The following is a 19,628-nucleotide window of genomic DNA, read 5'->3' on the forward strand; positions in this document are numbered from 1 at the left end:
AATTATTAGCATTGAATAATGTGAGTGGGATGAGATGAGATTTGGTGGGAGGTGTTTATTTGCTAGTCAGCTATAGAGAAAATGTGGGTGTTATCTCAACTTTTCCAGCATAGATGCACAAGCATGAGGTGTTTGTGCAGATTTGCTTTGTTGATTTTTCTCTAAACTTCAGTCTTGTTGTTTCTTCAGATGCAAACCTAAACTGTGCTGCCATGTTCTTTTATAGAGGAGACACTTTCTCTTGGCAACCTTTCCAAACTTGTTCAGTCTTTTTCTAATTGGAGTATCATGAACTTTAGCATTTAATATGTTACATGCTAACTGAGGGCTATAGAGTCTTAGATGTAGCTCACCACTTTTTGTAGTGTCTCTGAGCACAGTTTGCACAGTTTGACCCAAGGTGAATTTTCTGGGATGTGCCCTCCCACAGATTGGCAGGTGACTTTCCACTCGTGAATAGTCTTTCTCACTATGCAACAATATACAATGGGCCTGATGAAGCTTCCTAAATTGATGGAAAGCAACAACTGACTCTCTACGGTCATTGTTGATGTGTGTCATCCTTAGCATCATGTTAATACTCACCTTAAGGCTCCAGACCAGCAAAGTGCCAGAACCTCTCCTCTTAAATAAAAAATGACACAGTATATGTCATCTATGTTCTTCATTTCAGCTTGTATTTATCTAATTTTAGAACCTACTGTGGACCAGATGATTTACCATTATGCCCGGATACATAAAACCCTAAAATTGAAAAATGCACTTTCTTTTTCACATGACTGTATAAATTTATTTTATTTGTTTATTCTGTAAAAAAAAAAAAAAAGGCAGAAATAACAAAGTTCTCGTCTAACCCTACCAAAGAAGACAGATAGCTAAAGCTCTGACGCTTTATTTTTTGTCTCAATACTGCACAGCCTCTCATGTTGCTACATCTAAAAAGAAATAAAACGGCCTCAGCTGTTAAAAAAATTCACAGAGGTTCATGTGAGATGATGATTCACTCTGTATACACAGTATATAAAAGATAAAAGCAGTTTCTGGCTATGAAAACGAACTGTTTAAATACCAACCTGGTTTATGGTCACAGCTGCTAGTTTTAAGTCTTATTCAAGACAGAATGATGTTCATTTCATAAACAGTGATCACATGTAGAAAAAGCGGGGTTCGCTTTATGGAGGAGCTACCTTTTGATTGACAGTATGGCACACTCATACTACCATATGAGTGTGCAGTGACCTTGGTTCCTCGGTCAGCTCCAGCCCTGGCTCAGGGTTTAAATAGGACGGGACTGTGCTGTTTAAATAAGGCTTAAAAACTAGTGGCTACATTCATCTTTTATACAAAGTCGATGCTTTCTCACTAGAATAAGTGAACTCAGTGCTCAGGTGCTTGTCTCCATCTCTCCAAATTTAAATGGTGGTATTGAATAGAGAGGAGCAGCTGATCAGAAACCACTGACCACTCCAGCTCACACATTCTTCCTCCTTTGGGGTTATTCTCTATGATGGCTGGACTGGGAGTCATTACCCTGAGACAGGATATGGACTGTGGGGTGGGGTGGTGAGTACAGTAAGTGAGTGACGCAGATAGCAGACTGCTGTCATGTGTAAGACTGAAGGAGCACAAGGAGGAACATCTGAATCAACAAAATGCTTTCAGCACATTCAGCTGTTGGGTTACTGCAGCATAGTCCTTAGTTTGGATCACTAGTGCAACTGGAAAAGTCTTTAACCTCTGCTCAAACTTTGCTTAATAAAGCAGGAACAATAAGAAAAAGAAAGACAAAAATATCCACTTATAAAGCTTTCTGTGTGCACTGCAGAAAATATAAATATAAATATATATATGTATATCCCAATATAGTATTTATTTCCCTTATTGCATCTTAAAATCAAAACATTTCAGAAAATAAATGAGGGAAAAAGTGATTACGTATCCACGCCAGGCCTACTACTGGTCAGATATGACTTTTTGAAATACTGTCACATTAAAAAAAAAAAAGTTTTCAAAGCAGAGCAACCTGCTCTTGAGACAAACTGTATCCCCTTAAGTTTATTTGTTTAATTTATAGAACGCAAAGTCCGTGAGAATGAACCCAGCACGCAGACAGTTTTACAGTCACTATCTGCGTTTCTTGTTTGTGTTCTTCCTCTTCAGAGCCAGTATCCACGCAGGGAGGGCTGTCCGCCGGGCCGGTGCCTCCTCCCCTGCCGCTACCGGATGCACTTCACACTCCTGCTCTGTCACCGAGTCCTCATCTGTAGCTGCTGAGTCATCCTCCAAGTCTGAAGTGTCCAGATCCATGTCTGGAGGTTCTATGGCCACCACTTCCTCCGCAAAACGAACCCGGCGGTTCTCCTCCACTCTCCTCTGAACCGAGAAAGAAGCACGAAACACAAAAAAGTTACAGAGAATTTAGCATCTGATTAAATATTACAGAGACTGAATGATTTCCTCAAGTTTTTTCAAATCATTTCATTAATTTTATTTGTGGATGTTGACATTTTAAAATTTCCAACCACAAGGAGGCGCTGCGATACACACTATCTTACCCTTTTATTCACTGTCTCCATTGAGGACTCTGACTCGGGGGATACGGGGTATTTGAGGACACCATGGGGCGCTCGAGCCAAAGGATTAAAAGCAGTTGGGGAGAGAGAGGCTGAATGAGAGTTTAGGGTGTATAAGGGTATTACGTTCTCGTGCTCTGACTCTCCTGTGTCAACCATCATCTGGCTGCTCGTAGGATTCAGTGAAGACATGTCCCCTTCTGTAAAACAAAAGAGACAACTTGATTTCCTGAACAGCCACCAAATTAAATCGCTCAAACAATAAAAACTCTTTAATAATAACTGATCATTAATGTTGCTGTTGGAGTATTAAGCTGTTCTGACCTCTGTCTGTCTGCTCTCCATCACTTATTTTGTCGGCTTGAAGCCTGTCGTCTCTCCTGTCAGCCGACTGATGCTGTCTCTTTCTGTTGAGGGTGACTCGGCTCTTCAACGCCTTGTTAAGCGGATTTTTTGTAGACTGCAAAGGACAAGAGAGAATGGGAGAATCACAAAGTTGTCATATTGATAATATAGATATTCTTTTTTATATTAACTGGATGAACATGAGATATTTTTTGTTTATGAATATCTTACCACTACAAATGATGGAGGTCTTATTTGCTGTTCCAGTCTGCTCGCTCCAGACTGCATATGTGGGTAGTTGTGACCATCTTCCATTGCTTCTGAAGGGTCAGTCTGATGTAGTTTTCCACCTGAAATGTCCGTACTTGCAGCTGGGAAAGCATTAGGCAATGTTTGCGCCATGCTGAAATCTGTGGCCCGTGATGACTCTGTGCTCCTGAAGCTCCACTGGTTGCCCCCACTGCCAAGTTGGTTCAAAATCCCATTTGACGGAGTGCTACTGTGAGGATTTAGTTGGTTTGGGGGTTGGCCCATTGGGTCCTCTAATGGTCTCTGATTTGCTGATGAGGATGAAAGGCTGGGACTGAGGAACTTAGCCCACTCTTGGCCCTTAGTGATCTCTTCCAGCAGACTGAATGACCCGAGGCCCAATTCAAAGTCACTGGCAGGTCTGAAACGGGACAAAATCTTCATTAAACTCAAAAATTCAGTATACAAATCCCATCACTACCAACAGCACAAAGAGATTTTTATTTAAAATAACCCAAAATAACATTTCAGAGTTCACTCAGATGAGGTGTGATGTTATAAAAGGTCCTTGAATACAGTTAGCTCCATAACTTTGTATTTTTGAGGTTGTACCTCTGTACATCACCACGGTTGATTTTAAACAAACAATCAACACATTATTAGAAAGAAATTGGCATTAAGTTTTTAGGAAAGGGTCATTTTTATGCATAGAGGTTCAAAATTAATGAGACAACTGACTGACAAGCAGTAGAGGCCTGCTCCCTTGTTATTTTATGACAAGTGAAGAAAGCATAATATCTCAAACTGATTCAAAGTGTTAAAATTGCATTTTATTTTTCACTGTACTTTTAAATGAGTCCCAAAGAGATGTCTGTGCAAGTGAGGGAGGCTGAAAAACAAAACAAAATAAACATCTTAGAGAGAGCAAAAGCTTCAGCAGTGTCCAAATCAACAATCTGTTTCATTCTTATAAAGAATGAATACAGTGGCCTCCTTCAGCAACACCGAAATGCCTGAAGGCCCTAAGGAGACAACTGCAGTGAATGATGACAGAATTATTTCCATGGTTAACAAAAACAACTTCACTCAACTCATCAACTAACCAAGTCAAGAACTTTCTCAAGGAGGTAGGTGTATCATTATCAAAGACTACAATCAAGAGACGCCTTCGTGAATAGAAACAGGGGGTTTACAACAAGGTGCAAACTACTGATTACACTCAAGAGCAAGAAGCCCAAATTAGACTTTGCCAGAAAACATGTGGTTTTGAAAAATTCTTTGGACCTTGCACCACAATGATGGAAAGAGAAAACTGTGGAGAAGGACAGAAACATCTCATGATCCTCATGAGTGTACCACATCATCTGTCAAACATGGTGGAAGCAGTGTTACAGTATAGGCATGTACAGCTGGAGCTGGGTCACTGGTCTTTATTAGTGATGTGACTGCTAAAAGAAGCATCCGGATAAATTGTGAAGTGTGCAGGGCTCTACTCTCTGCTCCGATTCAACCAAATGCTCCAAAACTGATCATGACACTGTTTCATGGTGCAAATGGAGATTACAATCATACTCCAAAAGCAACCCAAGAGTTTCTCAAGGCAAAGACATGGGTATTCTTTGATGGCCAAGTCAGTCACCTGAGCCTAACAGAGGATGCTTTTCAGTTACCAAAAACTAAACTGAAACCAGAGAGACCCACGAACAGCTGTAGGGGACTACGGTAAAGGTCAGGCAGAGCATCGCAAGGGAAGAAACACAGCATTTCAAATCAAGTCAAGTAAATGGCCTGTATTTGCTTTACTTAGTCCCTTAGGACCCCAAAGCGCTTTACACTACATTCAGTCATCCACCCATTCACACACACATACAGGTGATGGCAAGCTACATTGTAGCCACGGCTGCACTGGGGCGCACTGACAGAGGCGAGACTGCCGGACACTGGCGCCACCGGGCCCTCTGACCTTCTGACCACCACTAGTAGGCAACAGTGTCTTGCCCAAGGACACAACGACCGAGACTGTCAGAGCCAGGGTTCGAACCGGCAGCCTTCCGATTACAAGACGAACTGCCAACTCTTGAGCCACGATCGCACCAAGTGGCTTTTATTGTCATTTCGACCATGTACAGTGGTACAGTACAGAGTGAAATGCGACAGCGTTCCTCCGAGACCCTGGTGCTGCAGTGCAACACTAGACAGAACAGGGCAATATAGACACAACACAGTGCAATGGAAATGTGCAAAATGCTGAGTATTGTGCAAAACTAACTTGGTGTCTATAGGGGTGTCTGCACGTGTGTGTGTGTGTGTGTGTGTGTGTGTGTGTGTGTGTGTGTGTGTGTGTGTGTGTGTGTGTGTGGTTAATATGAGATACTACATATAAGTGCTTGGTAGTCACATGCATGAAGGTGTGCGTGTGTGTGTCAGTCCAGTCACTGAGTGTTCAGGAGTCTGACGGCTTGGGGGAAGAAACTGTTCCATTGGTCACTGTATGCAAATAATTTTAATCCAAGTATTAAAAACTGAATTTATATTTAAAATTATCTTAGTACAACCAATTACTTTTGATCTCCTGAAATTCCTAAACAGCTAATGCAACATTTTTGTAAAGCCCCAGTGTGCAGAAACAAAATAACAAAAATTGTCATTATCCAACAACTTTAATGAAAGAAATCTCTCAGCAGATTAAATTCTTAAAGTTCTGTTTGCTCCTTGTCCAGGCTGTCCTGGAGAAAGCTTTTGTCAATACACAGAAAATGTCCTATTTTATTTGTTTACCTTACTGTGGTCTTCTTGTAAAAACCAGACATGCCTATAGTAGATAGTAAAAGAACAGGAACTTGTGTTTATCTGTTCTTCATTACTGTATAATGAATGACTGTGGGGAAGGTCTTTATCACTAGAACAAGCTGTAAAGTTTATGAAAATACAGTTAAAAGTCAAAAATGTATGCCCTACTTCACATTTTCTTTGCCAGTTCGATTCTCACCCACGGGCCTCATGTTTGACTAAATTCTATTAGCAAGTATTACTGTTTAGTCCACTGCACCATAGAGCTCTACTGTTTCCCTAGAAATGTAGCCATATACATAAAACACATCAATGACACACACTGTGGCAGTAGTTTACAGTAGTTTACAGTAGTTTACATGGGCCTTCATGGACCAACTAAGCTTACAAGCTAACTCGATACAACAGAAATGCTGACCAGAGCAAATTTTATAAACCTTTTTTGTTGTTGTTGCTGCCTGTTGTTATTTGTTTTTAGCCCCTGAGACACCACCAGTCAAGTATCAGATGTTTTTATATGGCTTTAAGGCTTGTTTTTATCTTTTGTCGTTGGTCAAATTTGCAATTTTACAATTTCTAAGCTATTTCATATTCTCTACGGCCTACTTTTCATGCTCTCATTTCCAGCAAGTAGGGCTCAGGCAGCATTTCCTGTACATTACATATACTACAGACCAGTTTTGCACCACTTCTACATCGCTTGATTATGTTTTTGTAGTGTTCCTTAATCTTCCTCAAGATCCAGCTAGCTAAGTCTACCTGTTTTAGGAAATTACAAATCCTTCAAAATGAAAGCTACATATATGGGAGTTATTTTAATTATTTATGTCTCTAGTAGGAAAAACATAAAGCAAACAAACTTGGCTTCGGTAAGCGAGTATCTTTCCATCTTGTGTGTTAAGTCCTAATGAGAGAATCATTCTTTATGAGTTACTTGCTGTGTACATCTGTTTCCTTTAATAGCAGGTTTTAAAAAAATCTCATTGTACACAGCATGAAAGTTTGTAATGACACATGCTCTCAGTGACAGGGTGTGTTTGGCACTTCAGACCACAGACACACATCAAGGGTAAAGATGTCTGATGGCTGGAAACATCTCAAATGCTTCACATATCTTACTGCTGACGTTTCAGAGCAAATAAAGCCAAAAAAAAACTGTTCGGCTTTCAGTTTGTGCCATGCTGCTAGAGTGCAGGTTTGGATGTATTTGTGCAATTTAGGATCATTTGTGTGCCTGTTACCTGATGTGGCTGTCGTTAGTGGCGTCCTCTGTGCGTGCAGGAAGCATTTTACTGGCTCCACTGGTGTCCAGTGAACGGAGGGTCCTTTCGTCCTTATTTGACGCATTGATGAGGCTTTCTGTAACCTGGTTTGGGTGTGAAATATGCGTGAAAAAACAAGTTGCAGTGTCACTTCAAGATTTCTTTTTTTATCATTATATAACAAAACCACACTACTCACCTCAGGTTCCTCCCCACTCTTCTGGTCTCCTATGCTTCCTTCTTCTTCTTTTCCCTTTTTTCCTTGTCTGTCCTTCCATCGCTCCTTGAGCCTCTGCGTCCACCTTCTGGTTTTATTCTCAGATGATCTCTGTTTCCTCCTCACGCTACTGTTTGTTGTTTTTTGACTGTCTGAGGCAACCTGCGTATCTTTGTTTTCTGCCATCGCTCCAAATCCTCCATTTCCTACAATTAACGCTTTATTGTCGTGACCTCCTGCGAAAGGGTCTGTGTTTTTCGCGGCCCACAGGTAGACTTTAGGTTTAAAGCCCTGCTCCTGGTTCTCATTCACTCCCATGCTTTGGGCAGCATCTGTGTTAGGAGGCATGCTTCTTTTCATTGCAGAATTGCCAAAACTCCACTTCTCACTATCAGTCCTCTCAAAGGAAGCATCTTTAAGTGATGTGGTAGGAAACAGCTGCCCTGTTACTGTTGGGGCGATCGCAGGCTGTGTCGCCTGTCCCATAACCCTGCTATCACCAGTGTCACCAACACTGTTGTCTTTCTGGGAGGGGAAGGAAATAAAACCCCTGTCCACCCCACCTCCATGACCAGGCTGCTGTAGATGACTAAATTTGAAGTTAAAGTTGCTGTCTGCAGCAGGGCTCCTGACCTTATTTGAAGGGATGCCATTAGTACCTGGGCTGCTGTTTTCTGGTCCAAGAGTGTGCCGGTGCCCCTGGCCCTCTCTTTCCGACTGCAGCTTCAGTTTCTGCAGCATGGACTGCAGCAGGGCCTGGGAGTCTGCTGGATTAGGTGACTGAGACATCTAGTAACACAACCTCTAAGTCTTCTAAATCCAGAAGTCGCAGAAACGCGTGTCAACACCACAGTGAAACTGGATACACAAGGACGGACTCTATGCAAATAATATAATTCGTCGCTTTACAACCAGCATGACAAGAGGAAAAATACCTTTGTGTAGAAGATATCACTCTTTGGTCCAGTTTTTGTTAGAAAGACACCTGTTATGGCTGCTTTCGCCTTTCTGAATAATCCAATCCCTTTCCATGACAATGTAGTTGCTTCATAGCAAATATGAAGAAAGATCCACCTCTTCCAGTTAAATGTCCAGAGGTACAAATCCTTCTTCTTCTTCTCTGTGTAAACTGCTGCTTCTTATGCTGCCTCCACTAATGCTCAATCCTCAAGAAGAGCAGCAGAAGTCTTCTTCTGTTGTTCTGCAACAAAGAGATATAAGCTTTTGGTGTTTTTTCCCTATTTTCAAAAGTCTCTCGCTTTTACTAAATGCCCATAGTTCCATTACACTACTGGTGTTGTCGTCACACCTCTTCTCCAGCAGCCACTTATATCACTGGTAATGGGAGGAGAGACTGTGAATGGCTGCGTTCCTCAGATATTACAAACTGAAGCAGACCAACAAGAAAGACCAGTAAGGTGAGATAATTGTTTGCTGACTCTAACTCTCTCCCACTGTGTGTATTTCTGCCCATCTTTGTATTTTGCCCTCCCTTCCTTCCCATTTCTCTACTTGTAACGCTTGCTCACTCAAGTGCACACACACCCTCTGTGACCTGTAACTGATAATTATAGGGCGTTCTTAAGAGCAGCCGCTATGAATGTGCCTGCCAAATTAAAGATATAGGAAAATGTCTGCACTGAGCTTTGCAATAACCCATTTTATATCAACTCTGTGAAAAATGCTGTCACAGAGGCCTTTGCTACTGTTGTCGAAATAAAGTAATAGATTCTCCAAACATGCAGTGTACTTCAGCTTGGAGAACACCATGCAATCTTTCTTATAGGTTTGTTAACCACCAGCTATACTGTTCTCCACTGCAAGTCATTAAAAAATGCTGCCGCCCTGATAAACTTTTAACTGTTTTAATTATATTTCAGCCAACTACTATGCATTTAAAAGCACAATTGTACTGCCTTCTTTCTGACTGAAGGTTTAGAGTATAAGATTAAGTAGGTACACTACAGTACTTGAAAAGCTACTTTCCTATTCTGACATGAACTTATTTAATAATTATCAAGTTGCTAATCATTAAGTAAAGTTTATATAACAATTAGTAACAATGTACATCTTTATCCATTACAATTATACCTTTTTTTTGGGTTTTTCGTCACGCTATCTTTATATATTTCTAATCCGGACGATCATAAAAAACCAGCCCCGAAGATGCAGTGAAGAAAAACACAAGTGGCAGAAATGTTCACTTAGAAACTAAGTGCGCATGTGCAGCGTCAAACGCACGCCCCCTTTAAGTTGCCGTGTATCTGATTGGTCCGCACTTTGTAAGCGGGCAATGGCGGCGTAAACAACGCTGATATCGATGAAAGAGACACTGCTTAACCGAGTAAAATAAACTTAGACTGGAAATAAACGGAGTATGCTTTCGGTAGGAAGATTTGCTCTCGGCGTGGAAACGATTAAAACGCCGTCTTGTGTACTTCTCGGTGATGCTTAGCCGCTCGTTTTGGCTAACTTTTAGCCAAATGTGCTAACTTAGCGGAAAAGTGAGTTTGCAGAGATGCACTGTATCGTAACGGGAGGAAACGTGAAAGGTAGCAAACATTTCCTGAATATTAAACACAGTCTCTAACTAGAACATGTGTCATTGATTAGATGTTGCTAATAATTATCTTGTGTGTGTTTGTTGGTGGGTGTGTCTGTACCGTCCAGTACTGGCCAAAGCCGTCCATTCTCTGTCCAGGATCGGCGATGAGCTGTATGTTGAGCCTCAGGAAGATGGGGTGAGCTGTTCTGACACTGACTTGCACACCATCACTTCCTCTTACAATGCAGATAGGCTTGTTGCTTCCTGTGGGTGCACACTTTGCGTCAATGAAAAAAGTTGATTTGTTGGTCTCTCTCTCTCTCTCTCTCTCTCTCTCTCTCTCTCTCTCTCTCTCTCTCTCTCTCGTGTCGTAGCTGGCCCTGCGGTCTGTGAACTCCTCTCGGTCGGCTTATGCTTGCTTCCTGTTCGCACCACTCTTCTTCAGCAGGTGCAGACTACATGCCTGTGTTTATAAATGGCATCTTTGTGTGAGAGAAAAAGAAAGCGTGTATATGAGTGAACTTCTGCCTTTTATACCTCTGTTTTTCTGTGCAGGTACTCCATTACTAGTGGGGATAACTTCCGCTGCAAGATGGCAATAAAGGTGTGAGAGAATTAGATAATCTACTGTTTTTCAAGGCTTTATATAGTCTGGGTGTGACATTAATTACATTTTAGTAGATAATGTGGTTCCCAAACTTTCATGATGACATAACACCCAAAGTTATTATAGAATTCGTTTCTTATCTACAACAGTTATGATATATCAGAGGTGTGCAACGTATTGAAGGCATTTAGGTTCCAGTTACAATCTTGTGAAAAAGAGTTCCCACAGGTCTTTGTTACTCACAGTTAGACCTGTGAAATTAAGTACACCCCATGATTCAGTAGCTCGTAGAACCACCTATAGGAGCAATCACTTGAAGTTTATGAGTCGCTCATATTGTTTCAAAGTAATCGTTTTCTGTTTGACTTCACCAGTGTCTCAGATCATTGTCTCAGAGTTTTGGCCTACTGTTCTTTACAGTGTTGCTTCAGGACATCGCGGTTTGCGGGCATTCATTTATGCACAGTTCTCTTAAGGTCCCACCTCAGCAGTTCAGTTGGGGACAGGTCTAGAGCTTAATTATTCTCTTTTTCAGCCATTCCGTTGTAGATTTGCTTTAGTACTTGGGATTCTTGTCCTCCTGCACGATGCTGTTTGGGCCAAGTTTTGGCTGTCAGGCCGATGTCCTCACATTTCAGTTTGGAATACTTTGGTAAACAGAGGAGTTCATGGTCAACTCAATGAGTGGAAGGTGTCAGTGTCCTATGGCTGCAAAACAAGCTCAAATCATCACCTTCTCACCATCATACCTGACAGTTGGTATGAGGTGTTTGTGCTGATATGCTGTTTGGTTTTCACCAAACAGAGGTGGTTTCTTCAGTTGCAGGCCTAAGATGTGCTGCCATATTCTTTTACAGCCAGTAGAGGCTTTCTGCTGGCAACCCTTCCAAACAAGCCAAACTTGTTCAGTCTTTTTCTAATTGTACTGTTGTGAACTTTGACATTTAACTGCTAACTAAGGCCTGTAGAGTCTGAAATGTAGCTCTTGGATTTTTATTTTTTATTTTTGCAGTTTCTCTGTTCACTGCACAGTCTGTCACTGGTGTGAGTTTGCAGGGACGTCCACACCTGGAAGGATTGACAGCTGTCTTGAATGTTTTCCACTTGTAATTGTCCTCACCGTGGTCAAATTATTTGGAAATCGGTTTATAACGATTGTCAGATTGCTTTGCATCAACAATGACTTCTTTAAGATCACTGCTGACATGTTCCATCCTTGGGATTGTGTTAACACACACCTGAATGCTCTAGACATGCAAACTACTCACATTTTGAATTGGATTACAAGCCCCTAGCAGTAAGACTGTATTTAGTTTATCTCAGGATTGCATAGAATCAGTCACTTGACTGTCACGGATCTCAATAAACATGCTTACCAAAGGCCCCTCAGGCAGGTTGTGATAAGTATCACTTCAGTTACTTTTCTTTTGTTTTCTAGTCTAGTTTGAATTCTTTTTAAGCTCACAGTTCATTTTAAATAACTACTCTGACCTTGCATTAAACCCGAAAGTCCCATCACAAAAAGTTCAACCACTCGATCACAAAAGATGTATTGAAACTAAAGCTGCCAGTCTGATTTTTGTCTAATAGTTTGGTCAGGTTTGCATTCATGTGACCACTACCAAAATGTGAAAAATGTAAATTTTAACTTTCTCTCTATATTTTTTTTTCTCCTTTTCTCACTGGTTTACATTAATTCTCAGTCGCAGTTTGCCATGTTATGGAAATGTGGCTGATAGTTTCTTGATTACTTTGATTTTAAACATACTAAAGATAAACATCATACTTTCTCATAATGATTTTTTTGTTCCTTGTTTTTTTTTTTTTTTTTTGTTGCTGCTGCTGTTTTTCAAATTAACTGCATGATGGCAGTACTTGGGCCTCCCTGATGTAACTACAGTTAGGAATAGCAGATCTTATTCTTGGGATTGAGAGCGTAGTCTTGTATCTGCTGACAGCTTCAAATGCCTCCTTTCCTGTCGTGTTACCACCCAACGGTTGTGGTTATCTGTGTTCAAGTTTTGCAAAAACCTCACAGCTTCCTCGTATTAACAGTTGTACTTAGCAGTTATATTAGAGAGTGAATTGTGTGTCACTTGTCAGAAACAGCAAACATATTGATTTAGATACCATTTGAGTGTGACTAAAATGTTGATTCCTGTTGATTGTACCAGAGTGTGTCATTGCATATTGATAAGCATTATTTCCCCCCTGTGTTTCAGAGTGTACAGTCTGTGTTCAGATCTCTGACAACTTTGGAGAAGACGGTGGAAAAGTGTCACATCGATCTCGACAAACAGAAGGACCGTCTCACCTTCACCCTGCACTGCAAGCACGGTATCAGTGATTCACTTCATTATCAGATCATTCAAAGTGTTTTCCATATATGATTTAAGAAGGCTTACAACTCATTCAGGCATGTAGAATGGTGCTGGTTTCAAACCCAGAGGTGAGGGAACACATCCAGTTCTTACATTACAGGGCGATCGTGGCTCAAGAGTTGGCAGTTTGTCTTGTAATCGAAAGGTTGCCGGTTCGAGCCCCGGCTCGGGCAGTCTTGGTCGTTGTGTCCTTGGGCAAGACATTTCACCTACCCCCTACTGGTCTTGGCCAGAGGGGCCGATGGCGCGATATGGCAGCCTCGCTTCTGTCAGTCTGCCCCAGGGCAGCTGTGGCTACAACTGTAGCTTGTGTGTGAGAGTGAATGCTCGAAAAGCGCTATATAAATGCAATCTGTTATTATTATTATTATTATTATTATTATTATTATTACATCCTTGCATTGACCTACAGATAAATATAAGTGTTTATAATTCTGTATTTATAATATAATTATTTATCATTTATAAGTCCACCAGTACTGCGGAACCCAAATATATTAGAGATAAGTTCACTGAGTACAAATGTCAGGCCTGCAGGTCACTTAGTGCTGCACAGAGCTAAAACAAAACTTCTATAATCTCTTTGAAACTTAGAGGTGCCTCAACTGTAGCTATTTTAAATGAAAAACTACCCTTTTTCATATGGCTTTTACATGTATTTATTAAACTATACAGTACTGTGCAAAACTCTTGAGTCACTCCTTGTTTCTTTATATTTTGCTAATAAAAGAGGAAATAGGTGCAGTGATTTATTGAAACATGCAAACATACATGGAAATACAGTAAATCAGGCAAAAACTGTTTAATTGTAACAAGTTAGAAAGTCAGTATTTGCTATAAGTATCTTTATTCTTCAACACAGTCTGAACTCTTTGGCAGCTTTCTTGGTGTGTTTTTAAGTAGTCTTCAGGAATAGTTCTCCAGGCTTCATTCAAAGGTCTTATTTGGATGTTTGCTACCTTTTGTTCCGTTCTCTGTCAAGATGGTCCCACACTGCTTTAATAGTTTTGAGGTCCGGGTTCTGGCGAGCCCAATCCACGACTGAGAGTGTGTTTTTTCTATCCAAGTATGCTTTAACGGCTTTGGTGTTTGGGATTATTACCATGCTGAAAAATGAAGCCATTGCCAATCAGACATTTTTTAGTTGATATTGTGAGGTGGATAAAAATCTGATGATACTTTTTTGGGTTCATAATTCAATTCAGTCTTAATTATATAGCAGCAAATCATAACAACAGTTGCCTCAAGGCACTTTATATGGTAAGATAAAGACTACAATAATACAAAGAGAACAGAGCCTGGGTCCACAGAAGAGGGGCCTAAAAGTAAGCCTGCTGTCTGAGAACAGCAAGCTCTAATGGGGTGATATGGCACTATAAGGTCATTAAGATAAGATGGGGCTTGATTATTCAAGATCTTGTATTTGAGGAGCAGGATTTTAAATTTGATTCTGGATTTAACAGGGATCCAACGAAGAGAGTCCGGTATAGGAGAAATATGTTCTCTCTTTCTAGTTCCTAACAGCACTTTTTCCACAGCATTTTGGATCAGCCGAAGGCTTTTCAGGAAGTTTTTAGGACATCCTGATAATAATGAATTACAGTAGTCCAGCTTAGAAGTAATAAAGGCATGAACTAGTTTTTCAGCATCACTCTGAGACAGGATGTTTCTAACTATTCTATTCCACAAATGGAAGAAAGCAGTGGTAGATATTTGTTTAATATGTGCATTGAAGGACATATCCTGGTCAAAAATGATTCCTCACAGTGTTACTGGAGACCATGTTAATGCCATCCAGAGTAAGAATCTGTCTCTGATTTTTTGGGCCGAGTACATTAACCACAGTTTTGTCTGAATTTAGAAGCAGAAAATTAGAGGTAATCCAGGTCTTTATGTCTTTAAAACGTTCCTTCAGTTTAACTAATTGATGTGTATTATCTGGCTTCATGGATAGGTAAAGTTGGGTGTCATCTATATAGCAGTGAAAATGTATGCTATGCCTTCTGATGATACTGCCTAAGGAAGGGAAGCCCGTGGAACTCCATAATTAACCTTAGCATGTGAAGAGGACTCTTCATTTACATGAACAGATTGGAGTCTATTAGATAGATATGATTAAAAAACAAGAGTCTTAAATAAATATCAATAGCACTGAAAGTAGCAGTAATGTTTTGAACGACTTTCATTCGTGAAGAAATTCATAAATAAAAGTTGTAACCATTATAGAAAGATATTATGTTTCGAGCAGCTCCAAACCATGACAGAGCCTCCACTGTATTTTACAGATGGCTGTAGACACTCACTGCTGTACCTCCTCTGCATATAATGATGATTATTTGGACCAAACTTAGAGTCATTAGTTCATAAGACCTGATGCAGCTGTCACAGTTATTGTCTAATTTCTCCTGACAGCCACATTTTTTGCTGATCTGACTTCAGTGAACAGTAGATGGATCAGATTTAGGGCCAGATGCATCTCTCAGGTCTTGTATGAGGTCTTTGCTGGATTTTCTTTCCTGTTCTTTCCATGTCTTAAGCCATGACTGTTCATCCACTGTGTATACTTTGGCTATTTGGGAATCACTTTCATGGAGCAAAAATGCGATTTTATGCCTCTCAAACTGTTACCTTTGGCATTTTTCATAGATTCAACTAAAGTAATGGGAATCTGTTACAGGCTGCTAATAACAAAGTGCCTAAAGATACAATTTAAAATGAGTTATTTGCTAAATTATCTGTTAAAATACACAGATTGGAAAATGCTCAGGTGAAAGCACTGGACTGAAAAAGGAATGAAGAAGAAGCCAGAAGACCTTCAGAAGGCCTGGAGAACTTTGGTCAAGAGCACTTAAAAAAATGGGACTTCTACACATTAATACATATCGGATTTTTGTGACACTTTGAATCCATAAATTCTGATTTCACATCAGTTTATAAATAATGTTTTGCGTCTTTTTATTTTATCTTCTGCCTGTAAAGCAACTCTTTTAATAACCTCTATAAACAAGTTGTTACATTGTACTTTTACATCTTGTTTACATTCACATATTTTGTATTTAATGAAGCCCATCGTGCTTTCATCTCATTGCTTTCTATTTGCTCACAAACTTGACGTGATTTTTCTTTACAGGCCTACTGAAGACACATAACCTGTCTTTCCAGGACAGCGAGAGCCTGCAGGCAGTGTTTGATAAGGACAGCTATGCCAATGTATTCAGAGCCCAGCCCAGGTCTGTAAAAATCTTTCTTCATAGTTTATTTTGCAAATCATGACAATGACAGTCTCCCACTTGCTTTTAATCTTTTATTTCCTTGTACTTGATGATGACAAACACTGTGTAGCTTTTTTTTAACACCAGGAAAAACATTTTTACATTTCAGTTGGTTGATTAAATGAATAAATAGATTTAAATAGTAAAATATATTTTAAGGGAGGTGTAACTTTGTAGCTGTAGCTAGATTTGATTTCTCTTGTTCTCAGGCTGCTGGTAGACACAGTCGTCCATTTTCCTCCATCTCTGGACGAAGTGACTGTGTCAGTGAGTGATGAACGGATGTGGGTCAGGAACCATGTGGAGGAAGAAGCAGGTGACAAGACTGATATGAAAAAGTTTCGCCAGCGTAGTGGTAAAGCAGGAACTGACATCTAATAATGCCATGCATTGCTATGTTTTAAAATCAGCTTTTTGTCCTCTTGTTTTTCTGCTCTCTCAGAGGCGTCCAAAGCCATGCTGACCGAGCTGTGTTTGGCTTCAGACGAGTTTGATCATTTTGCTGCCCAAGCTCACAACAGTGTGACTTTTTGTCTGAAGGAGTTGCGGGTGAGAGAAACTATATAGGGAAATCACGAGAGAGTTGCGTAAGTTAGTTTGGGAGGGGGAGATAGGTGGTTATCAGACCAGAGTGTGAAAGAAGTTATTTGGGGACCAGATGAAAGCACTTACAAGATGTTGTGGTGTTCTTGTAATGCTTGCATAGTTTGCAAAGTCACTAACTAGTATCTCTCATTCAGGGTTTACTAGTGTTTGCAGAATCAACTGGCCTCCCTGTTTCTATGTACTTGGACGAGCCGGGCAGGTGAGCATCGCCACCTGTGGGTTATTTTTTTTGATTACTTGTTTCTTCCTTTTTAATAACATAATTTTTTTCTGTGTCTGTTTGTGTGACAGCCCTGTGGTGCTTTCAGTAACGGACAGTGTCCTGGAAGGAAACTTTGTGCTGGCCACTCTTTCTGATGATCCCAGCCTTCGTAAAAATAGCAGCAAAGGGTAAAAACGACAAAACATATTTTTGTTGATTTGGGACGTTTTTTTCTCTTGCTTGTGAGCAGGAAGAAAAATGAAAACAAAACTAGTGTACCCTTCACACAATGGCTTATTAACAGCTCGGTGACAGGCAGGAAATTCTAAATGTTTACCCTACTGCGCCACCTGGTGGATCAGAGTGTAAATGAAGACAAATGCTGGAGGAGCCCATTTACATTTCATACTCGACATTTCCAGTTGTTGGAAATGGATTTTTATTATTTGCTCCAGGAGTTTAGACCAGGTTCTTAGTCCACCAGTTTGAATAAACTCTTTAAAAAAACTGTGTTTATTCAGGTTTTCACATCTTGTCATTCTGAGGCTGAGAGGCTAAATCTGGAGAACTCATGTCACAGTTAACAGCTGTTTGTAGTTGCATCTTCACACAATAAATGCACTCAGTATATTTATGGGAGTGAAAAACTAGAATGCCGTAGGCTTAATTGTTATGATATTGAGCTCTAAAATTGAAGCTGGTTAGTCATGTTGATTTGTTATTGTTTTGCAAGTCCAGAAAATCAAACGGTCACCATGAAGGTCAAAAGGAGCAAGAAAAGCTTTTTTTTTTTTTAATCTTGTGTGTCATCTTTCTATCTGACTTGCACTCCAAACCGTCTGCTCCACCCCTCAGAGCACACACAGCAGCTCCACCCCCTCCCGATGACTTCATGAATGATGACATGGACTCATATCTAATCGCCATGGATACCAGTATTGCGCCAGGTCCCTCAAACACAGGTCCACCCCCGCCTTCATTATCTGGTGACACACGTTCAAAACGGCCTGCAGCAGTCAGCCACAAGGCAAGGATTCTCATCGAGGAGGCAGAAGAAGAAGAAACAGATGATTTAGACAGACTACCTAATAAAAAGGTATGCCTTAGGTTTCTCAGGCGTGTTAACAGGCTGTGGATTCACTTCAATGAATCAAAAAGACAGAAGTAAAATATTCTCGCACATACAAAAAGAAGCAGATTCTTTAAAAATTGAGTCGTCACAACTGTCCACATACAGTCCTCACGTGAAAAAGAAAGTACACGCACGCTCTTTTAATTTAGTTTTATGTGTCAGGCTGTAACAAAAAAATCAACTTGTTCTTATTAGGTCTTAAAATTAGCTAAATGCAACTTTAGATTAATAACAACTCATGAATTATTATCATTACTTACATGTTACACACAAGCAGTGCGTGTGTGTAACTAAATATATCCTCACTGCTTCCACAGAAATTGAGTGTGAAGATAAATACAGTAGCAGCCAAGTGCTGCTAATCAAATCCACTTGATTAACTGATTAACAGCAAGTGTGTTCACCTTTATAAAACCAGAGGTCTGGTTGTTTTTCTGGTCTGGAGCATTCAGGTGTTTGTTAATGCAGTGCCAGGGAGGAAAGACATCAGCAATAACCTTAGAGAAACAGTTGTTGCTGCCCATCAATCAGGTGAGGGTTATAAGACCATTTCCAGTCAACCTGAACTCCATCACTGTACAGTGAGGAAGATTATTCACAAGTGGAAAACCTTCAAGACAGCTCTCAGTGTTGTTGGAAGTGAAGGTCCTGGCAAATTCACCCAAAGGTCAGACCGTGCAGTTCTCAGACTCTATGGGCCTCAAGTTAGCATATCAAATGTTAAGGTTTATAAGGGTGTGATTAGAATAACGCTGAACAAGAATAGCTTGTTTGGAGGGTTGCTAGGCGAAAGAAACAATCCTCTCTAAAAACATGGCAGCACACCTTATGTTTGCAGAGTTGCTTCTGAACAAACCACAGAAACCTCTGGAACAAAGGCGTGCACATTTAAGCAGATATTTAATAAAAAAATAAACAAGTGATTGAATGTTTGCATATGCTCTCAAATTAATTAAATATTGATATCTTAACATTTCGATAAATTGTAGTCTTTAATATATTTCCCTTGTGTGTGATTTTTCTCACAGTTTCGGTCGCTCTTCTTTGGATCGGTGCTTCCCCCGTCGTCTCAGTTGAGCACACAGCCGATGACTTCTCAAGAGGTGCTGGCCAGCGACAGTGAGGAAGAAAATTAAATAACTGCAGACTGATCGGCTAGAGGAGACATGGACTAAACTGACAGTGGGTGCATGTGCGTGCACTGTTAAACAAAGACACCTGGAGTACTTGAAGATAAAGAAATGAACACAAATTTTCATCCTTACTGGCCAGAACAAGTAGTACCTGGACCTGGTTAAATATGCAGAGGCCACCAGCCTCTAAATTCTCATTATGTAAAACTAGACATGAAGCAATTCCAATTTATTTTAATTTTGTGTTTGCCCAGTTTGTAATTAAGGTGCAGTGTAAAAGGTCCCACCGAATAAAGCAAACTTATTTTTCAATA

The 19,628-nt window shown here is 40.3% G+C and overlaps 2 protein-coding genes across 4 annotated transcripts; one reads left to right on the forward strand and one right to left on the reverse strand.

The window, feature by feature from the left end:
* Positions 1-782: 782 nt before the first annotated feature.
* Positions 783-10,230, reverse strand: zgc:113229 (uncharacterized). Of its 3 annotated transcripts, none has more exons than XM_076874383.1 (7): positions 10,100-10,230; positions 7,419-8,637; positions 7,199-7,323; positions 3,150-3,588; positions 2,898-3,033; positions 2,556-2,773; positions 783-2,373 (listed from the first exon to the last, which is right to left on the reverse strand). In XM_076874383.1, the coding sequence occupies exons 2-7, from the start codon at positions 8,223-8,225 to the stop codon at positions 2,125-2,127; spliced, it is 1,974 nt and encodes a 657-aa protein (XP_076730498.1). In that variant the 5' UTR covers positions 8,226-8,637; positions 10,100-10,230; the 3' UTR covers positions 783-2,124. The 3 variants fall into 3 exon arrangements, with proteins under 3 accessions (XP_076730498.1, XP_012773152.3, XP_076730494.1); XM_012917698.3 differs by having other exon boundaries at positions 7,199-7,341; XM_076874379.1 differs by lacking the exon at positions 10,100-10,230 and adding an exon at positions 9,528-9,707 and having other exon boundaries at positions 7,199-7,341.
* On the forward strand, positions 9,721-19,626 carry rad9a (RAD9 checkpoint clamp component A). The gene is made up of 12 exons (XM_004545492.6): positions 9,721-9,988; positions 10,107-10,177; positions 10,356-10,429; positions 10,537-10,585; positions 12,811-12,925; positions 16,100-16,199; positions 16,451-16,557; positions 16,684-16,790; positions 16,982-17,046; positions 17,139-17,237; positions 17,905-18,145; positions 19,210-19,626. Exons 1-12 carry the CDS (start codon positions 9,955-9,957, stop codon positions 19,315-19,317), a joined length of 1,170 nt encoding a protein of 389 aa, XP_004545549.2. The 5' UTR covers positions 9,721-9,954; the 3' UTR covers positions 19,318-19,626.
* The last annotated feature ends 2 nt before the right edge of the window (positions 19,627-19,628 follow it).

The sequence above is a fragment of the Maylandia zebra genome, linkage group LG2, assembly GCF_041146795.1.
Source record: "Maylandia zebra isolate NMK-2024a linkage group LG2, Mzebra_GT3a, whole genome shotgun sequence".
NCBI classification, from domain to species: Eukaryota; Metazoa; Chordata; class Actinopteri; order Cichliformes; family Cichlidae; genus Maylandia; species Maylandia zebra.